This window comes from Morus notabilis, unplaced genomic scaffold, assembly GCF_000414095.1.
Source record: "Morus notabilis unplaced genomic scaffold, ASM41409v2 Scaffold416, whole genome shotgun sequence".
In the NCBI taxonomy this organism is placed as follows: domain Eukaryota; kingdom Viridiplantae; phylum Streptophyta; class Magnoliopsida; order Rosales; family Moraceae; genus Morus; species Morus notabilis.
Genome location: NW_010368049.1, coordinates 146,665 through 168,683, shown reverse-complemented (window position 1 = coordinate 168,683; position 22,019 = coordinate 146,665). Strand labels below are relative to the sequence as shown.

The 22,019-nt window shown below is 36.6% G+C and overlaps 2 protein-coding genes and 1 pseudogene across 2 annotated transcripts; 2 read left to right on the top strand and 1 right to left on the bottom strand.

Annotated features, from left to right (window-relative positions):
- Positions 1-956: 956 nt before the first annotated feature.
- LOC112094655 lies at positions 957-4,648 on the top strand (annotated as a pseudogene).
- Positions 4,649-11,784: 7,136 nt separating this feature from the next.
- LOC112094654 lies at positions 11,785-12,372 on the bottom strand. The gene is made up of 2 exons (XM_024176126.1): positions 12,169-12,372; positions 11,785-12,018 (listed from the first exon to the last, which is right to left on the bottom strand). Exons 1-2 carry the CDS (start codon positions 12,370-12,372, stop codon positions 11,785-11,787), a joined length of 438 nt encoding a protein of 145 aa, XP_024031894.1.
- A 2,933-nt stretch (positions 12,373-15,305) lies between these two features.
- LOC112094653 lies at positions 15,306-15,689 on the top strand. Its single transcript, XM_024176125.1, has one exon. It carries the CDS (start codon positions 15,306-15,308, stop codon positions 15,687-15,689), a length of 384 nt encoding a protein of 127 aa, XP_024031893.1.
- Positions 15,690-22,019: the final 6,330 nt, after the last annotated feature.

The following is a 22,019-nucleotide window of genomic DNA, read 5'->3' as shown; positions in this document are numbered from 1 at the left end:
TGGGCGTGGCCCCGCAGAGTAGGTGTGCGCACCAAACTGCGATACTATTTTCGTGTGTTCTTTATGCTTTATGTTAATTTATTGCACTCACAATCACTGAAACTGAATTAAAAGAAAAACATACTTGTCTACACTTTTACTGTCATCAGTGTCACAACCAGTGTTGTAACACCACTTGTGACAGCGACCGAAAAACAGACCTTACAATTGGTATTAGAGCGATTCACTAACCCTTTGTTTGGTGAGATTTTGGCAGTTGGTATGTTGTAGCAGCGATGGATTTTCTAAAAGAAGGAGATTCGGTTTCACGCTCCCCACTACTTGATGGCACTAAGAAGTTCAACAAGAAGGAAAAAAGGTCAAACTTTGGCAATGTCAACCATTTCCAGAAGAATAAAGCTGCAGCAAATAACACAGAGATGACAAAAAATAGGGGTATTCAATGTCGGGAATGCTACGGTTACGGCCACATAAAATTTGAGTGTGCTAACACTCTCAAGAAGAGGAAGAAATCACATAATGCTACCTGGAGTGATGAAGAATCTAAAGGAAGTCAGGAGTATGATGATGATCATGTGAGTAATTTAGTTACTTTCAATGTTTATACTGATCAGGGTGTTTCTGTCGACAGTGTCGCAGACAGTGTTGCAACACTGCTTGTAACAGATTCTGTGAATAGTGAAAACGAAGGAGATTTTTCAGATTCTGAAAGTAACAGTGATGGTGAGGAGTTGACTATTGATGCCATACAGGAAGCTTATAAGGCCATGTTCAGCAAATGGGTTAAAGTGTGTAAAATAAATAAGTCTCTACGGGAGTGCGTCGATGATCTTGTCAAAGAGAATGATGTCTTGAAGAGAGCTGCCATAAACTATGAATTTCAAGCTACTGAAAATGAGAAAAAGCTACAAGACACAAGGGCTAAACTGGAGAGCACTTAGAAAAATTTGAAGATGATGAATTCTGGCACCACCAAATTGGATCATATTCTCTCTATGGGAAAAGCTAGTTGTGATCGTCATGGACTTGGCTACACTAGTGAATGTTCAACATCCAAGACAGTGATTGTGAAGGAGACACCCGCTCCTGAATCTCAGACTATCCTCTATAAGAAAGGTATTATCTCACCCTCACGACGTAAAAAGTTTATTCCCGTATGTCATTATTGTGGTTTAGCTGGCCATATAAGACCAAGATGTTATAAGTATTTGAATGCTTTGAAGAGAGGTATGCTTCCTAATCCCCCAAATTCTGTAAGAAGGACGCCTAAAATGAAGGTTGATGTGCAAAACAAATTTCCTAGATGTGTGTGGGTAAGGAAATCTGATTTAAGGTGTCATAAGGTTTATAATTCTTTTAAAGCATGTACTACTAACATTGGGTATTGTGTTAATGGTCACTCCATGTTTTTGATAGATATGCATGGGAGAATATTACATTTAGGGGGAGTACGACTAGTAGAGGTTCAGGGGGAGCCAGTTGCATAAATTAATGAATATTTTCCCAATGTTCCAAAGGGGGAGATTATTTTGGCCCATTTTTGTCAAAAAGTGGGAGAACATTGTACTTTTATGATTTGTCGTCTAGTTTTTGAAAGTTTTTGAATTTTTATTGAAAATAGGAACTTGTGTTAGTTTTGCCAAAAAAAGCCAAAGGGGGAGATTGTTAGTGCATTTTGTGTTGGCTTATTTTTGGCAAATTGGTTGTAAGATTGACTGGCATTATAAATTGGTAGACCTCTTAAGGAAAGTCTTGTTGTCATGTTTATAGGCTGAAAATCAAAGGATTTGATTGCTGAAAAAAATCGAGGGGTGGACTTTCGGTGAATGAATTGGTAGAAAATCAAGGGGTGGACTGATTGGTATTGATGGCCGATTATTTTCCGGACTTGAGGTAGGTTGAATAAAACTGCAATGACAGAACGTGTGGTGTATGGTGACATAGGGCTGAAAATAGAAAAATCTAGATTAGTGCTATGATTATATATATATTGCATGTGTGTACGTGAAGGTGTGTGCCTCGGAAGGAAGAGAAATTGTTTTTTATGTCTTTGAGCTTTTAGAAATTAAAGGAGACATTTGGGGCATAGTTTTTTATAGAAGAAATATTCAGAAAAAGTCTATGTGAGAGTGAGCCTTTATGTGTTGATTGAAGATCGTCCTTCGGGAGAAGGATTAGAAGCTTTCAGGAGAAAGCGCATTGCCAGCCGAAGGGATTTCACCGTGCAATTTTGAAGACGAGTGGTGCGCGCTAGACAAGGCCATTAAGAAGATTCGACACGGCGGCGGTAACATCAAGGAAGGAGTCTTTGGGTGTCTAAGTCCGATTGGTGTGTGTAATCCTTTGAACTTAGTGGATTGTTCATTGTCTGGGCGTGGCCCCGCAGAGTAGGTGTGCGCACCAAACTGCGATACCATTTTTGCGTGTTCTTTATGCTTTCTGTTATTTTATTGCACTCACAATCACTGAAACTAAATTAAAAGAAAAACATACTTGTCAACACTTTTACTGTCATCAGTGTCACAACCAGTGTTGCAACACCACTTGTGACACCGACCGAAAAACAGACCTTTCAATTATGATGCCACGTCTATGTTACTAGTACTTGTATGTTATGATGCCACGTCTATGTTACTAGTACTTGTATATTTGTACTTGTATATTTGTGATGTTATTATCCTGTGAACCTTTTGAATTTCCTTCGTTGTCCCTAAACAAGCATGAAATTCCAAACAAGTGTAGCAACTGCATCTCTATATATAGCCACGGAAAGACACAAGTTTCTCCACATCCAAATATAGCTGCGTACATAAAATTAATTTTCAATACTTTCATGCAGATCATGGCTTTCTCTTCCTTTCTTTCCTTTTCCTCCTCTTCTCCATCTCCTCCGCCAACACCCATAAGTGGTCCTCGCCAAACCAAAACCCGATCAGGATGATCGAGGCCGCCGTTGAGGAAGACCTCCTTAATATCAATGGGATGGTGAGGCCCTACACATATATATACATACACACACATATTGTTTTTGAAGTGAGACTTTTTTTTTTTTTAATCTTGATGATTCTTTCATTGTTGTATTTTGATATGTTAAAATATAAACATAAAATCATTTTGTAAGCTTGGTATCGATCTAATAGAGATGATAGATTCTTTACTAATTGCTTAAAGTTATCCAAAAAAAAAAAAAGTTACGTAGTAGTGAATATATCACATCTCTCAAAGCAAAATTCGATATACTTTAGACTTCTACAATGATATTTCTAACATATATATCAAAGAACAATATATTCCAAAACTCAGAAAAAAAATTTACTATTGTCGTTAAGTAACGTATCTATCGGTAGATATTTAAAATAATACCTATTAAGGTGTCACTCATATATGTATGATGTAAACTCTAATAGTAGTCCAAATAAACCACACCTTAAAGGGAAAAAAACGACTTACCCATTTGAAGTTTCTCTTTTTATTTTTTTATTTTTTCATTTGTCATTCGTTATCTATAAAATATTCGGTCATTCAAAAGAAATTTCAGTTTTCACGTAGGATAAAAAGAAAGAAAAAGAAAGAAAAAAAAACAAGATGTATGATTACAAAAATTTAAACATTTTTCATTTACCCATTATCTTCTAATCAAGAACCTTTTTCTCTATTAGTTTAATTAGTTTAATGTGTGTATGATTTATTTATTACATATAAATACACATACATGTATCATAGGAATTTTAAAGTTCAGGTTTAAGATTGCAAGTCACATATATTGAAGATTTATTATTGTCATTTGGAAAATATCCTGTAGGAAGCTAAAAACAATCAACGAAATGGGGAAAGCCAAACAATAGGGCTAGAAACATGGAGAGTCAAAGTGTGCAGCCCTAATAGTGTGACTTTTGATGATGGTGCATGCACCGGAATAAGAGAAATTAACTTTGAATATAATATCAAAACTGCCATTAGGGGCAGTCAAGTAACTTATGACTTGAATGGTACACCATTTATAGCGAAAAAACATGCAAGCTTTATAACAGACTTCACACCAATAAAAATTAGTTTCTTATTCATTTCTTCATTCTTTTAATTAGTTATAGAATTTGTTTATAGTATTACCCTATGATTTGTAAAAGCATTCTTTAATATGAGCTTATATATATTTACAAAAGAGGGGTCCATTAATATGTGTATTTATACACATATACATATTGGAATGTTTATTGAAAAGATATTGAAATTTTAAGCATAGCAAGGACCTATTATATTTTCCAAACCAAAACCTCAATTACAAAACACTCCCTAACTCATTAAAAATAAATTATCCAATATTATAATACTATTATAAAATATATATTATAACTTAAAATTGTTTGGTTATAAATACTTCACATATATGTATACAATACTTGTTTAATTAATTTATTTATATTTTGATATCTTTTAAAATTTAAATTTTCCTAAACTTTCCAAGTGAGTACATAGTCGAAGTGAGCGGATACACTGGTAAAGTGGGCTGATATACAGTAGTGCACTCTTTAACATATAAGACCAACAAAAAGACCTATGGATCATATGGAGTTATAAGCGGCACACCTTTCAAACTCCTAATCTAAAATGGATTAATTGTTGGATCTAAGGAAGTGTTGGCTATTGATCGGACTACTTTGGGGTTCACTTCACTTTAAGATTATAAGTAATAAGTAACTAATGAAAATAATGATCCTACTAAGATGGATCTTCATTGTCTACTTATAAATTAGTTCAAATTGCCAAGTATGTAATGGTAATATTATATGTTGGTTATGCTAACTATTTTATTACTATATAACTATATATATATATATATATAATGGTTTGATGTGTATTTGTGATGTTTGAAGTAAAGGTCCATGTATGATGAGCAAAAAAAAAAAAAGTAAGGTCCATATATATGAGGATATTGGTGTTGTGTAATGTGATTTATTCAATTTTCTATTAACCTATTTTCTTTGTGTTTATAAATAATAATCCACTTATCCATTAATAGGAAGAAATTAAGTGTGAGGAGTAAAACACCCAACTCATGAATTCCATTTTAAAAAAAAATTTTATGAAAATGCAAAAAATGAATTTGAGAAGAGTGGTACTTGTTTTATCTCAAGATATTAGTTAAGTGTAACGTGAAAAGAAATGGATGGTTTATCAAACTTTGAGTTTGGCTTTTGAGAAAATAACGAACTTGATGGCATTTGCATAGAAAATTATTGAAAATGATTAGAAATTTTAAAAATCTCAATGACATGGTGTATGGAGTATTGAAAAGAATAATACCAAGGACACCAACTCAAATCTATGTATTAAATGATGTGGCATGTGAATTGTCACTTTTATATTAGTAGGTGTTTAAAATATTGTTGTGTCAATTAATGATAAGAGATTGCATTTACCAATAAAAAGATGAAACCTCACTATTAAGTCAATTGGTACCAACACTTGACATAAGAACCTTATAAGGAAGGAGGTCTTGAGGTTCAAGTGTTGAAGGATGGGAAGAAAATCTTTGAGGGCACAAAGTGGATTTCATAAGAAATTGAGGCGTTAAGTGTGCCAAATTATAATGGCCACTTGTGTTGCAGCTTCGCACCACCGTCAAAAATGGATAAACACGGATAATTCAATGTATAAAGTGATTCTAAAAGTCATAGAATGATTGAATTCTTTTGGCATCCAATTTGTTAAGTAACTCAATTGAATGAGCAACCTGTAAAATAATCGATGTTAATTATTATGTATCTTTAATGAGGTGGGTTCATTGTGTTCATTATCTAGGACGCAGAAACTTTTCAGATATTTCACAAGATAAATAGATGACGTGTTTTGTGGATTCAGCACTGTGAATATGCACAAAGGACACATTCTATTATTAGCAGGATGCAACTTTATTAATAATTGGGATGATTTCAAATCTTATATGTCTATTTGGAAACTTTAAAATTATAACGATAATTTGCACTTGTGAAAATATGACTAAGATGAATAAAGATCTATTTTATGTATTATGGAGCATCTTACTGGAATTAATCAAGACAGAATATTACACGGATCCTTATCTAGAATTGAGAATTGCTGGAATGGATTTCAATGTACCATTCTTAAGAAGTAATGACTGTGACCTGATAGTATTCGGTGTGGATAACGAGACCCCCTTCACAATCTTCTCCCTTCTGTCCTTATGTTTATGTTGTAGTAAGGTAGGGCGGTTCGCTTGAGTTGCTCAACCGTCCCTTAGCCCAGTGCTCATGACACGCTACGGAACCTCCCCTGTGCCGGGGGGCCAAGCAGCGCATAGCTAGCGGCATAGGAGTCTGACAACTCTACAGTTTTGGAAAAATGTTTCTGAAATAACTTATATTCAGAATATCTCTATTACATCAGGCATAAGAAGAAAAGGCCTTACATTGATGGGATTTTGGTGACAAATGATACATTTGGATCACACTATCTGATATAATTAATAAGCTACAAAGTAGCTCATGCATAAGAAAATAATTGAATTTTCCCTTTAACAAAGGAAAAAAAAAGAAAATAATATCTGAAATAATTTTGAGACCCCAGACCAAAAATAAAGTATCCATAATTTTCCCAATAAATGGAGTTTTCTATGACCATTAGTCTATTTAGTTGGTGAAACAGTGGGATTGGATGGAAAACGCAAAAAAAAAAGAACTAAAAAGGGGATTGAAAAAAAAAAAAAAAAAAAAGGTACTGATCTTTTTGTATTACCAAAAACGCAAGTTAACAAGGACGAATGAACCACCACGTATAGAGCCCTAAAATATTCCCCCTTTATTTCTTGCATTTTCTTGCAAACAAGCACCGTCTCCCAAAGAGAGAGAAAGAAAGAAAGATAGAAAGAATGAATGAAAGAAAAGTTCTTTCATTTTGTTCACACCGAAAAAGTTCTTGCATTTTCTTATCTTCGTTTATGGCATTTTGTTCGGCGTCGTCTTTTCTTTTCTTCCTGTGTTTGTTTCGGGCAAATAAAAGATTGGAAATAGATTTTAGATTATACATTCAGGAATAATGTTTATAAGGCTCATTTTAGTACCACTAGACTAATAATACACGATGCTCTACGAGTAAGATACATGAAAATTACTTTAGAATATGAAATCAACAAAAATCCTTGTAAAACATTGTTAGGACTTTAATTGGCAATTCGTTGGTATTATTATAAAAATTCAAAAACAGGTACATTTGGCAACTTATGTTTATGGAGAAGATTAGAGGTGATTTTGGTTGCTAATTGCTCGGAATTTGGAATGATTTTGTTGATGGAAATCAATATTTGGAAGGACATTTCAGAGAAGATTTAGAAGATTTGATTCACATATTCAAATTAGGAGATTTACAGATTTATTAGAGAAAATGTGCTCATATGGAAAAGTGATTTGCTGCATAATTGATTTGAAGAGATTTGAAGAGATATCTTGGATATATTTGATTTAGAATGTAAATGGTATTGATCTTGGTGCCAAAATAGTATATGCTGCATGTGCTTTGCAAAATAAGGAAAAATCTGGATTGGTGCTATTGCTATATATGTAGCATGTGTGTACATGAAGTTATGATCTTGCAAGAGAAAAAATGAGCCTTTGTGTTTTATGGTTTTAAAAATCAATTCAAGGCCATATTATGGAAAATGGTTTTTATAGAAGAAATATTCAGAAAAAAATCTATGTGAGAGTGAGCATTTATGTGTTGTTTAAAGATTGTCCTTCAGGAGAAGGATTAGAAGCCTTCGGGAGAAAGCGCACTGCCAGGCGAAGGGATTTCACCGTGCAGTTTGAAGACGAGTGATGCTCGCTGGACAAGGCCATTAAGGAGATTCGACACGGTGGCGACAACGTCAATGAGAGAGTCTTTGGGGTGTATAAGTCCGATTGGTGTTTGTAATCCTTTGATCTTAGTGGATTGTTCACTGTCTGGGCGTGGCCCCGTAGATGTAGGTGTGCGCATCAAACTGCGATACTATTTTCTGGTGTCCTTTATGTTTCTGTATTATTTTCCTGTATTGTTGTTTTGCTGGTTTAATCTCAGATTTTCTGTTAAAACAGTGTTAGTTCTATCCATTAAACAGTGATTACATACAGACATGCACACATAATTCAATTTTATATATCTCTGGTTCACCCAGAACGTGTGTTGTGTCAACACGCGCGTGCATTTATGCACCCCTCTATTTATGGATTGAAGGTAGATAGATTAAAAGTCCGTGAGCATAAATGTTCTAACTACTTAAAAGACATTTTGTCACGCCCCTAAACAGGGTGGATGGCGTGGAGGCTTATTTAGATATTAAACATTAATTAAGAAAGTAATTAAGCATTTAATAATGCTGAAATCAATTTTAAAGATAGTATATTTAAATTTCTAAATAAACCCCACATTTTAAGGAAATTAAGTTATAAGAAAGAGTGAGGTGGATTTTCTCAAACCACAATAAAACATATTCAAATTTAAGCCTCACGCATCATGTCAGTTTTCCCCACAGGGATTCCACATTGTGCATACATAAGCAAAGCAAATAACTGAATATATACATCAACCACAATCTAGTAGAATTTAGGGTTTACAATCCATAACTTATATATGCCTTAGCAATCAACAACAAGGAAGGAAATACTTCACAACTTCCTCTCTTCTTGAGTGAATTTCCTCACCGGTAATCACCGTCTACTCAGAACTACTTTTAGCGTCGTCTGGGAGGGATTTAATACATCAAAACATAGGATAAATGAGCGAGAGGCCCAGTAGAATATAATTTCATAAAAACTTTATAAATAAACAAAGTACATGGTCCGAACTTATCATTCGAAACCAAAACATCCTTTAAATGAAGGAAATATACATAAATCTTGAAAGTCCATATTACAATAAGTGATTCACAAGATTATGATGAATCACTTACCTTATTAGCAAAGTCATGATATCACCACCGTACTGGCCCATACAGGTTTCGGGACCTACCCCTAAAGATATGATTTTCATACCCCGATATCTAGGTCATCATGCGTTTTACTATTTCTTAAAATATCTCATTTTAGGAAAGTATTACATTAAACGCTTCTTTGAATCTCAATGATATCAAAACATTTTTATCTTTAAAACGTTTTCATAGGCCAAAGTCATTTTAAACAGGATTATCAAGGATATGGATAAGAATATCATACCTCTTGGATATTTTAGTCTACGGATAACTTCACGTTATCCAACCATCTATTCTTGAAGCTCCACAACCAATCGTGCCGCTAGCTTTGTCATCAAAACAACGGTTTAGAGTTTAAACCTTTTCTCTAAACAACCTAGCTTAATTATGTATAATTGTATCATACTAGTGTGCCTTGACTCAAAATTAAAGTTCATAAACAACTTCTTAATTAAAATTGTGATTCTTTGAGAATTTGGAATTCAAACAAGAGAAATGGAATGGTATAACGATTAATGTGGCTAGTCCACTCACTTTGAGTTCTTGAATGAAGTTCACTTGGTTCTGCATTGGGTTTTGGGCTCAAAAACAGGTTTTAGAACTATTTTTGGTCAGAATTAGTGTGCACTGGTCGACCGGTGACAGAGTGTAACTCCACAGTCGACCGATGGAGAGGAAACGTTGTGCAGATCGGGGAAAATGGCCGATCTGCGGAGAAAAATGCCAAATCCTCCAATTTCAGGTTCGATTTCAAGATATTTTCATGGGGATTCATCAAAACTAGGTTCCAATCATCAATCTAAGTTCAAAGCATCAAAAACCTCCAAATTCTATCATGTTTTCAACCAAAATCCATCAAAATCAAGTCTAAACCAAAATCTCACCAAACTAAACCAAAAATCAAGTTCTTACTAAGGAAATCTGAGATTCAAGGGTTGAGTTTCTCAAAGAGTTTACCTTATTCTTTCCTTTTGTGAAGAAAACCTCTTGAAAATCCTCCTTGGCTCAGATTTGGACCGAATCTCCTCTTAGAGAGAGGAAAACTCTGAGAGAAAGAGAGAAGAGAAAGAGAGAGCTAGAGAGAAAGTGAGACGAGAGAGAGAGAGAGAGTCAGTGAGAAAGAGAGAGAGAGCTACGGGAAAGAGAGAGATAACGAGAGAAAAGAGAGAGAAAAATGAGGGAAAGAAAGAAAGGAAAATAAAATATAAGGAAAAGAAGGGAAGTAGGTATTCCCACCTACTTCCGAGGTGGAATTGTTAATACTAAAAATACTTAAAGTTTCTTGAAAATATTTAAGATTGAAAGATAAAAAAAAAATGCTTAATGAACATAATTAATTAAGAAAATCAAATTAGGCACACTAATATATCACAATTAACATAATTAAACATGTTTCATTCATCAAGTTGTTACAGCTCTACCCCCTTAAGGAATTTCATCCTTGAAATTAAAGCTTACCTCAAAATGAGAACAAATCTTGCATTGTCGCTTCTAGTTCCCACGTTGCTTCCTGAACGCAATGATGTTGCCACAACACTTTCACTAATGGTATCTCACGATGACGTAGACTTTTTATCTTTAGGTCAAGAATTTGAACCTGTGCTTCCTCGTATGTCGTGTCATACTAAATCGGGACAACATACCAATACACAATGGCTTCCGGATCGGGTTGACACTTGCGAAGCATGGAGACATGAAACACATCGTGCACATGGGACAACTCCGGAGGTAAAGCGAGACGATAAGCAAGGACACCGACTCGCTGAACGATTTGGAACGGGCCTATATACCTTGGTGCGAGTTTCCCATTCACATCAAAACAAGTGATTCCATTGCGTGGAGAAACCCTAAAATAAGACAAAGTCGCCTTCCTGGAACTCTAAGGGTCTATGCCTCCTATCAGCATAGCTTTTCTGATGACTCTGAGTTGTTAACAACCGTTCCTGAATAACGACTATCTTCTCATTATTCTCCTGGATGTCCGGTCCAAGAGTAAGTCAATCCTCTGGCTCGAGCTAACAAACTGGTGATCTATAAGGTCTACCATATAGAGTCTCAAACGGTGCCATACCAATTCTAAATTGATAGTTGTTGTTATAGGCGAATTCGACTAAATGAAGATACTTCTTCCTGTTTCCACCAAAATTCAGAACGCAAGTGTAAAACATGTCCTCCAGAATCTGAATAACTCTTTTAGATTGTCCATCAGTTTGAGGATGAAATGCAATACTAAAATTCAATTCAGTCCCCATGGCTTCCTGAAAATTTTTCCAGTACTTTGCATTAAAGCGAGTATCACGATCTGATGTCATGGACAATGGAACTCCGTGAAGTCTAACGATATGTTCTAGTTACAACTCTCCTAGAATCTTCCTAGAATACGTTGCACGAAATAGTATGAAGTGCGCAGACTTCGTCAGCCTATCCATAATGACCCATATAGCATCATGCCTCTTCTCAATCCTCGGTAATCCCATAAGAAAATCCATCGTGATGTATTCTCATTTCCATCTAGGAAAAGGAAAAGGTTGCAGTTCTCCAGCGCGTTTTTGGTGTTCAGCTTTGACTCGGAGACAAGTCACACATTCTAACATGTATTTGCAAACATATTTCTTCATACCTCTCCACCAATACTGCCTCTTAAGATCCTAATACATCTTGGTACTCCCAGGATGAATAGCAAATCGTGACCTATGAACTTCCTGAATGACTGCCTTTTGTATTTCATCCACCTTAGGAACAACAAGGCGGTTTTTGAAGTAGATCATTCTATCCTCTCGAATATTCCAATCATCGAGCTGTTCTCCATTCTGAATTCAAATTCAAACTCCTTGAAGATGTGGATCCTGCCATTTGTTCTGCTTGATTTGTTGTAGAAGGGCGAGCTTAGAAACCAAGTTGTACGCCATACCTTGATTATAATCCTCATAATATTGAAGATCATAACCATCTACTACCTCAGTCCTTTTCCAATCCTCCAAAGTCAAAGACGCCAGAATTCCCGAGATCTTTCTGCTGAGTGCGTCAACTACCACGTTGGCTTTTTCAGGATGATACTACAGAGTAAAATCATAATCCACCATATACCACATCCATCTTCTTTGTCTCAGATTTAAATCCTTCTGAGTGAACAAATATTCTAAACTCTTATGATCAGAGAATTGGAATTTTGATCCATAGAGATAACATCTTCACATCTTAAGGACAAAAATCATTGCAACTAACTCCAAGTCATGAGTGGGATAATTTTGTTCACGAGGCTTTAGTTGACTAGATGTGTAAGCTGCAACATGTCCTCCTTGCATCATAACAAACTCAAGTCTTTGTCTTAATGCGTCGGAATACACTTCATACGGCTCCTCGATATTAGGTATGGTTAAGACTGGTGTGCTTGTCAATCTGGTCTTCATTTCTTAGAAAGTGTGTTCACAGTCGGCATCCCATTCAAATCTGACTTCTTTCTTGGTTAATCGGGTCATTGGTGCAGCAATGCTCAAGAAGTTTTTTATGAATCGCCGATAATATCCCGCAAGTTCTAGGAAACTTCGGATTTCAGCTACATTCTTCGGTCTTTCCCATTGCAGCACAATTTCAATCTTCGAAGGATCCACCGAGATTCATTGTCCAGATATAACATGTCCAAGGAACTTGACCTCCGTTAACCAAAAGTTACACTTCTCCTTTTTCACATAAAGCTAATGTTCACGAAAAGTGTGGAGAACGATCCTCAAGTGTTGCTCATGGTCTTCCCAAGTCTTTGAATAAACCAGGATGCCCTCGATAAAGACTATTACAAACTAATCCAGATAAGGTCAGAAGACTCGATTCATTAGGTACATAAAAGCTGTCGGAGCATTCGTCAACCCAAAAGGCATCATTAGGAATTCAAAGTGCCCATTCCGGGTTCTAAAAGCAGCTTTTAGAATGTCTTTTTCTCTTATTTTAAGCTGATAATAGCCAAATCTCAAGTCAATCTTAGAGTAATACCATCATCCACCCAACTGATCGAATAACTCATCGATTTTGGTAATGGATACTTGTTCTTTACGGTTACTCTGTTCAACTGCCGATAGTTGATACACAAACGGAGAGATCTGTCATGCTTTTTCACAAATAGAACATGTGCACCCCACGAGGGATGTCACGCCCCGGGGCAGGGGTTAGTGACGTGTAAGTTCATTTAGGAGTTAAACGGAATTAGGAAAGTGATTAAGCATTTATAATCATAATAATAAAAAGTAATAGGAAAATATTCAAGAAATTTCCAAACGAGCTCCACTATTTAGCCAAAAATAAATTACAAGAAATTTATAGGATCACCTACACTTTCTAAATCATTCAAGGCTTCACCCACAGGATATGCAGTATTGTACATACATGAACATGTAAATAACATTACATACATCAACCACAGTCTAGCAATCCAAAGTTCAGTGTTTACATAATTTACAATTCTTACATTTGTACACCAGGAGGATGAACACAATCCTCCCTTAATCGGATGGTAGCTGTAATGACCGAGAAAAATTTAGGTCTAATCTGAATAGTCCAGTATTTGACCGAAATTCTTTTCGGAATAGTAAGTACTAGAATTTTGATGTAATCAAGAAAATGTTATGTAAAAACTTTATGTACGGGGTAAAATTTCTCGAAATATGTAAAGTTATAATACGAATATTTTTACAAAGAAAATTCGTAAATATCAGTTATGAATAGTGAAATATTAGTTAAAAGTTAGAACTTTTAGCAGGTATATTTTAGTTATGAAAAACTGAAATATTTGGTATGTGACCAAATGACCAGCTAGAAAAAGAGTAGAAACATTATAAATAGGGTCATCACAGTTGGTATCAGAGCGACAGTTCTGCCACCCACCCACATTCTGCTGAGCATCTGACTCTACATTGTCCAAGTAAGTTATTCATTCTTTTGAATTTAGAATTCAATGTGTGAATTTTGTCCTTATAGGATATACGATATGTTTTGAACATGCCTAGGCAAAGCAAACCCAAAAGGGGGATCAAAAGAATAATCAAGCTTGTCAGAGAAAGGACAAGGAAATCGACCCCCGCAGAGTCATCCACAGAATAACCAGAACCCGAATAAGAGGAAGATAAATTTTGATTTTGAAATCCTTTATCACCCTGGAAAGGCCAATAGGGTAGCTGATGCCTTAAGTCATAAGACTACCGAATTAAGTCACATGTCATTGGATAGATTTCCAACACCTTTACAAAAGGATATTCATTCATTAGGGTTGGAGCTAATTACAGGTAAATTAGCCACTCTACTAATACATCCATCTATTTTTGACAAGATGGCAATGGCTCAACGTCAAGATTCTACTCTTGACAAATATTGGAAAGAAGCTGAAGAAGGAAAAGAGACAGAATTTAAAGTCTCTGATAAGGGAATACTTATGTTTCAAGGAAGAATTTGTTCCAAAAGATAAAAATCTTAAGAGTCAAATTCTTTCTGAAGCTTATAATACCCCTTATTCGATACATCCAGGAGCAACTAAGATGTATCAAGATCTAAAACAACACTTTTGGTGGAGATATATGAAAAATGACATCGTGGACTACGTTAGTCGTTGTTTAACATGTCAAAAGGTTAAAGCAGTGCATAAACGTCCAGCTAGAAAGCTACAACCCTTAGATGTTTCAGAATGGAAATGGGAGCATATAACCATGGATTTTGTGCTAGGACTACCCAAAACAAGTGAAGGTTATGATGCAATATGGGTAATTATTGATAGATTGACTAAATCTGCCCATTTTGTACCTATAAAAGTGACGTATACCTTAGAAAAGTTAGCAGAGTTATACGTCACCAACATAGTTAGACTGCATGGCATACCATTATCCATTGTCTCAGATCGGGATAGCCGTTTTACCTCCATGTTTTGGAAGAATGTACAAGAAGCCATGGGCTCAGAATTAAGATTTAGCACAGCTTTTCATCCTCAGACTAATGGACAATTGGAACGTACCATCCAAACTTTAGAAGATATGCTTAGGGCATGTGTGATGGATTTTAAAGGAGCATGGAATAAGATATTGTCATTGATTGAATTCTCGTATAACAACAGTTATCAAGCTTCAATCGGTATGCCACCATATGAAGCTTTGTATGGAAAAAAGTGTAGATCTCCCATTCATTGGTATGAAACTAGGGAGAAGCAATTGCATAAGACGGAATTCATTCAGGAGGCAGTTGAATCCATCCAGAAAATCCATCAAAGAATGAAGACGGCACAGGACTGTCAGAAAAGCTATGCTAATAAGCGTAGAGACCCTTGGAGTTTAATGAAGAGGATTCAATCTTCTTGAAGATCGCACATATGAAAGGTGTTATGCGTTTTGGTAAGAAAGGCAAATTGAGCTCAAGGTATATAGGACCTTTCCAGATTGTTAAACGAATAGGGAAAGTAGCCTATCAATTGGCTTTACCGCCAGAATTAGCTGCGGTACATGATGTATTCCACGTCTCAATGTTAAAGAAGTATGTACCCGATTCATCCCATGTTATAAAACATGAACCGATACAGATTTACGAGGACATGACTTATGAGGAACAACCGGTGCAAATACTTGCACGAGAAGAGAAGCGTCTTCGTAATCGAAGTATTCCACTTGTAAAGATACTGTGGAGGAATCAAAAAGTGGAAGAAGCAACATGGGAACGTGAAGATGAGATGAGAAGAAAACACCCCTATTTGTTTTGATTTTCGGGACGAAAATTTCTTAAGAAGGGGTGAATGTAATGACCAGGAAAAATTTAGGTCTAATCCGAATAGTCCAGTATTTGACCGAAATTCTTTCCGGAATAGTAAGTAGTAGAATTTTGATGTAATCAAGAAAATGTTATGTAAAAACTTTATGTACGGGGTAAAATTTCTTGAAATATGTAAAGTTATAATACGAATATTTTTACAAAGAAAATTCGTAAATATCAGTTATGAATAGTAAAATATTAGTTAAAAGTTAAAACTTTTAGCAGGTATATTTTAGGTATGAAAAACTGAAATATTTGGTATGTGACCAAATGACCAGCTAGAAAAAGAGTAGAAACATTATAAATAGGGTCATCACAGTAGCAATCTAACTCAGCTACTCCGCACTGCTTCTAGAGTCGCCTGGGAGGGGTTTAATATTTATAAAATAATAAAACGTGAGTGAAAGGTCCAGTAGGATGTATTTTTAAATAAGCTTTATAACAAGTAAATAAATGAATGAGTAAATAAATAAATGAATAAGCAATGAAATAAATATAGACATTCAGTTCCAACACAACAGCCGGAACCTCACATCCTTTTTTGAAAGGAATATAAACTGAAAATTCTGTATTACAGGCATTAGCAAGTAATTCATCCTACACAACCACAAGCACAAGCCTTTACACCACCGTAGTGGCCCGGTCCGGGTTTTGGGTCATGCCCCCAAGGATGCATTCCCCACATCTTATCCAGGCCATCATCCAGTTTACCGATTTGCAAGATCTCTTGTCTGAAGAAATCATTCTTTAAACTTTCTGAAATAGTTCATTATAATTCCAATAGCTAAAATCAAGCTATTGTTTTGAAAATGCTTTTTTTTTTTTTTCAAACATGCCCTTTCTTTAAAACATTTGTAAGGCCAAAACTCTTTTAAAATTAGGCTAACAAAGAAAGGGGTAAGAAATCCTACCTCTCAAGTACCAAACCTGTGGCTACCGGTGCACTATTCCAGCTTTCGCTTCCTCAAAGCCCCTCAATCCGAGTCCTCAGCTAGCACTGATACAAGACAATACTTTAGGATCCAATTCTCATTCCTAAAGCAATTCAATCTCAATTATATCCTTTGATTTCCTATTAGTGTGCCATAATTCAATTACTGGTTACATAAACCATTTCATGTTTCAAATCATCATTCCAAGGGTTTTAATTTGAAAATATGGATTAAAGATGCTAATCCATTTACTCTAGATCCCCAAATGAAGCTAATTTGGGTTGTCTTCAAAAATCAAGGTCAAAACAGGGTTTTCAAGCAAAACATGGTCAAACCCCATGTACACTGGCCAACCGGTGACAGAGCAGTGCAACACCACCGGTCGACCGGTGGTGTGTAATTCAGTCAACCGCACAAGTCGACCTGATGGAGTGCAATCCGGTCGACCGCATAAGTCGACCAGTGGAGAACAGCAGGGCGAGGAAACTCGCCAAATCAGACTGAAAACCTGCAATTTCGAGTTCCAATTCAAAATATTTCAAAGGGAATCACCCAAACCAGGTTCTAAATGACTAATCAAGTCCAAAGAATCAAAAATCCCCAATTTCTACCGGGATTTTACCCAAAATCCATGAAAATCCATTTTGAACCAAAATAGGTTTTCAAATCCTAGAAATCTGATATTCAAGAGAGGTTTTTCAAAAATCTTACCTCAAATTCTTCTCTTGACATTGACAACTTCTTTAAATCCTTCTTTCGTTCAAGATCTGGTTGATTTTGTGATGATTTGAATGGGAGAGAGGCAAGAACGAACGAGAGAGTGTGTGTGTGTAAACGACAGGAAAGAGAGAGAAATGCACGGGAAAGGAAAATGAAAAGAAGAAAAGAAAACAGAAAAGAAAAAGAAAATGGACAAGTGTAAAATATTTCAAATGCAGTCCAGAAAATGTGTCTACACACACTTCTGAGGTAAAAATATAAATACTGAGAATATTTAAATTCCTTATAATTATTTAAATTTACACATCAAAAATATTTATTAAATATTAATTAATTTATTAAACCAGATTAGGCACACTAATAAATCTTAATTACCTTAATTAATCTCATTTAATTCTCCAGGGTGTTACAACTCCACCCCTCTTAAAGAATTTCGTCCTCAAAATTAGGACTTACCTCAAAATCCAAATAGATGCGGGTACCGCTCCTGCATCGTCATTTCAAGCTCTGATGTCGCTTCCTCAACTCCATGGTGCTGCCATAAAACTTTCACTAATGGAATCTCATGATGATGCAAACTTTTCATCTTCTAATCAAGAATCTGAACTAGGACTTCCTGGTATGTCGCGTCATACTGTAGCGAAACGTCATACCAGTGTACCACAGCTTCCGGATCAGGTTGACATTTATGAAGCATGGAGACGTGGAACACGTCATGCACGTGAGAGAGCTCAGGCGATAAAGCTAGACGATACGCCACGACACCAACTCGTTGCACGATCAGGAATTACCCGACGTACCTTGGCACAAGTTTCCCTTTTACATCAAAACGAACAACTCCTTCACGTGGAGAAACCTTTAACAAAACGAAGTCGCCTTCCTGGAATTCCAAAGGTCTACGCCTTCTGTCAGCATAGCTCTTTTGACGACTTTGAGTCGTTAACAATCGTTCCTGAATCACAGCCATCTTCTCATTATTTTCTTGTATAATTTTTGGCCCAGTGGTAAGTCGATCTTCTAGTTCCAGTCAACAAACTAGTGATCTACAAGGTCGACCATAAAGAGCTTCAAACAAAGCCATGTCGATACTAGCCTGATAGCTGTTATTGTAAGCAAACTCGGCAAGGTGAAGATATTTCTTCCAGTTTCCACCAAATTTCAGAATACAAACACGAAGCATATCCTCCAGAATCTGAATAACTCTTTCAGATTGCCCATCAGTCTAAGGATGAAATGTTGTGCTAAAATTCAATTATGTTCCCATTTCCAATACCTTGCATTAAAATGAGTGTCGCGATCGGACGTAATAGACAATGGAACCTCGTGAAGTCTCACGATGTGCTCCAGGTACAATTCAACTAGAATCTTCTGAGAATACGTTGCACGGAATGATATGAAATGAGCAAATTTCGTCAACCTGTCCACCACCACCCAGATGGTATCGTGCTTTTGCTCAGTCCTCGAAAGTCCCATCAGAAAATCCATCGTGATGTGTTCCCATTTCCATCCCGGAACAGGTAGAGGCTGCAGTTCTCCTGCAGGATTCTGGTGTTCAGCTTTGATCCGGAGACAAGTTACACATTCTGAGACATACTCACGAATTTCTTTCTTCATACCTCTCCACCAGTATTGTCTCTTCAGGTCCTGGTACATCTTGGTGCTTCCTGGATGAATAGCGTACCACGACTTATGGGCCTCATGCAGAATCGCCTTTCTTGATCTCATCCACCTTAGGAACAGCTAGGCGGTTATGAAAGTAAAGTGCTTCATCCTCTCAAATTCTTCAATCCTCAAGTTGCTCTCCATTCTGAATTTGAATCCAAATTCCTTGGAGATAAGGATCTTGCCACTAATTCTACTTAACTTGTTGCATAAGAGCCAGTGTGGAGATCAGATTATACACCATTGCCTGGTTATAATCCTTGTAGTACTGAAGATCATAGTTGCTTACTACTTCAGTCCTTTTCCAATCTTCCAAAACTAATGACGCCATAGTTCCTGTAGTCTTCCTGCTAAGGGCATCAGCTACCACATTAGCTTCTCCCGGATGATATTGTATAGTGAAATCATAATCGTCCATATATTCCATCTATCTCCTCTGCCTAAGATTCCAATCTTTCTGAGTAAACAAGTACTTCAGACTCTTGTGGTCAGAGAAAACCTGAAACTTTACTGCATAGACATAACATCTCCATATCTTTAGAGCAAATATCACCGTTGCTAGCTCCAGATCATGAGTGGGGTAATTTTGTTCATATGGCTTTAAATGGCAATACGCATAAGCTACTACGCGTCCACCTTACATCAAAACACAGCCAAGTCCACTCCTCGATGCGTCAGAATATACCTCATATGGCTCCTTACTATCGGGTATAGTCAAGACTGGTGCACTGGTCAGCTTGGTCTTCAATTCCTAAAAAGCATGTTCACACGCAGCGTCCCATTCGAATCTGACTTCTTTCTTGGTCAACTGAGTCATCAGTGCAGTAATGCTTGAGAAATCCTTTGTCCGAGGAAACTTTGAATCTCTGTAACATTCTTCGGCCTTTCCCACTATAATACAGTCTCAATCTTGGAATGATCTACAAAAATTTCTTGTCCTGATATCACATGTCCAAGGAACTTCACTTCCGTCAGCCAGAAGTCACACTTCTCTTTCTTCGCATACAACTGGTGTTCGCGAAGAGTTTGAAGAACAATTCTCAAGTGATACTCATGTTCTTCCCAAGTTTTTGAGTAAACCAGAATGTCATCGATGAAGATGATCACAAACTGATCCAAGTAAGGCCGGAAGACACGGTTCATTAAGTCCATGAATGCAGCTGGACATTTGTCAGCCCAAAAGGCATCACTAGAAAATCAAAATGCCCATACCGAGTTCTAAAAGTAATTTTCAGAATGTCTTCCTCATTAATCTTTAGCTGATGATATCCTGACCTCAAATCAATCTTAGAGTAATACTATGATCCACCCAACTGATCAAAGAACTCATCGATCCTCGGCAGTTGGTATTTATTCTTCACAGTTACTCCATTCAATTGATGATAGTCTATGCACAACCGGAGAAATCCATCGTGCTTGTTCACAAATAATATAGGTGCACCCTATAGGGAAGTGTTATTCCATATATACCATTTTTTTGCTAGTTCTCCAAGCTGCTTCTTTAATTCTTTCATTTCAGCAAGTGCCATTCGGTAAGGAGGAATAGAGATAAGTGTCATTCCCAGAATCAAGTCAATACCGAATTCAATTTCTTGGTTTGGCGGTAACCAGGGTAACTCATCCAGAAATACGTCTGCGAACCCATCCACCACAGGAATTTCCGCATTGTCTCCAATTACCTCGGGTTCACCTTCTAGAGCAAGAAGGAAAGAGAAACACGCGAGGTTCCTACGTCCCCCAACGCTGTATCTCAACAGTAGTTTTTTTAGGATTAAATTTATGTCCACTTGATAGGTAATTATTGCTCCAGACTTAGTCATCAAAGTCACTCTCCTACGTAGCAATTGACAATTGCACCGTATTTTAACAACCAATCCATTCCGAGTACCACGTCAAACAGACTCATCGGAAGGATTATCAAATCAGCTCTCAATCGCTCACTCTCAACCATGATTTCACACGATCTACACACACTAATTACCTCTACACATCCCAGTGGGGAGTTTAAAATCATCGAAGTTTCTAAGTTCTCAAATTTCAGTTTCAAAGTTTGAACAAAAGAACTTGATATAAACGAGTGGGTAACATTAGTATAAAACAATACATGTGCTAAAGAGTGGGAGATCAAAATCATACCCTCGACCATGGTGTTGCTAGCTTGTCCTCCAGAACTGCCTCCTGTCAGGGTATAAGCTTGTCCATGTGCTTTTCCCTTTCCTTTATCAGCAATATTAGGCCTTTGGGTTCCTGGCCTATATTATTGCGGCAGAGGTATCTGTTGGAAAAATTAATGGCATCGAGTGCGTAGCGGAATTTAAAAAATTTTAATCAACGTCAAAGCCAAACAAGAACATGTTCATGATGCTATATAACATAAATACTAAAGATCTAAAACAAACCTTTTGAGATTTCAGAAAACTGCACGTCTGACAGATCTAAGCGTTCCAAACAACAACCGAAAGAGCCTCAACCAACTGGTCTTCTTTGCTATTCTCGTTTCCACAATCGGTGTGCGGGTGGGCACACGTCGTTTAATCTCCTCTAGGTATTCTTGATCTCCTTCCAATCACAAGAGAGCCAAAGAAAAAATTGTTCTTGAGAATTAAACAATTTTTCCTCTCAGGAATCTTTTATCAATAGCCTCCAAAAAGTCTGTCAAGTAATCTTTTGAGTAATGTGACTTAATAGGCTATTTATAGTGTTTAGGAAGTCATACTTTCATAACAATTAGGTTTCCCAAAGTTCTAATCGCATCCGAGTCAATTTTGCCATGTCATCATGCATTTTACGTTACAACCGGTCGACTACTGACAAAGACGTTATAACTCCCCGGTCAACCTGTCTTCACTAACCGATCGACCGGACCGGTCGACCTGTGACCGGTCGACCTGTCTGCACTGACGAAAGTTGTTTTTCCTAGTTTTTTTAATACGGGAAACTTGCATAGAGTCTCAGTTTTGATTCAA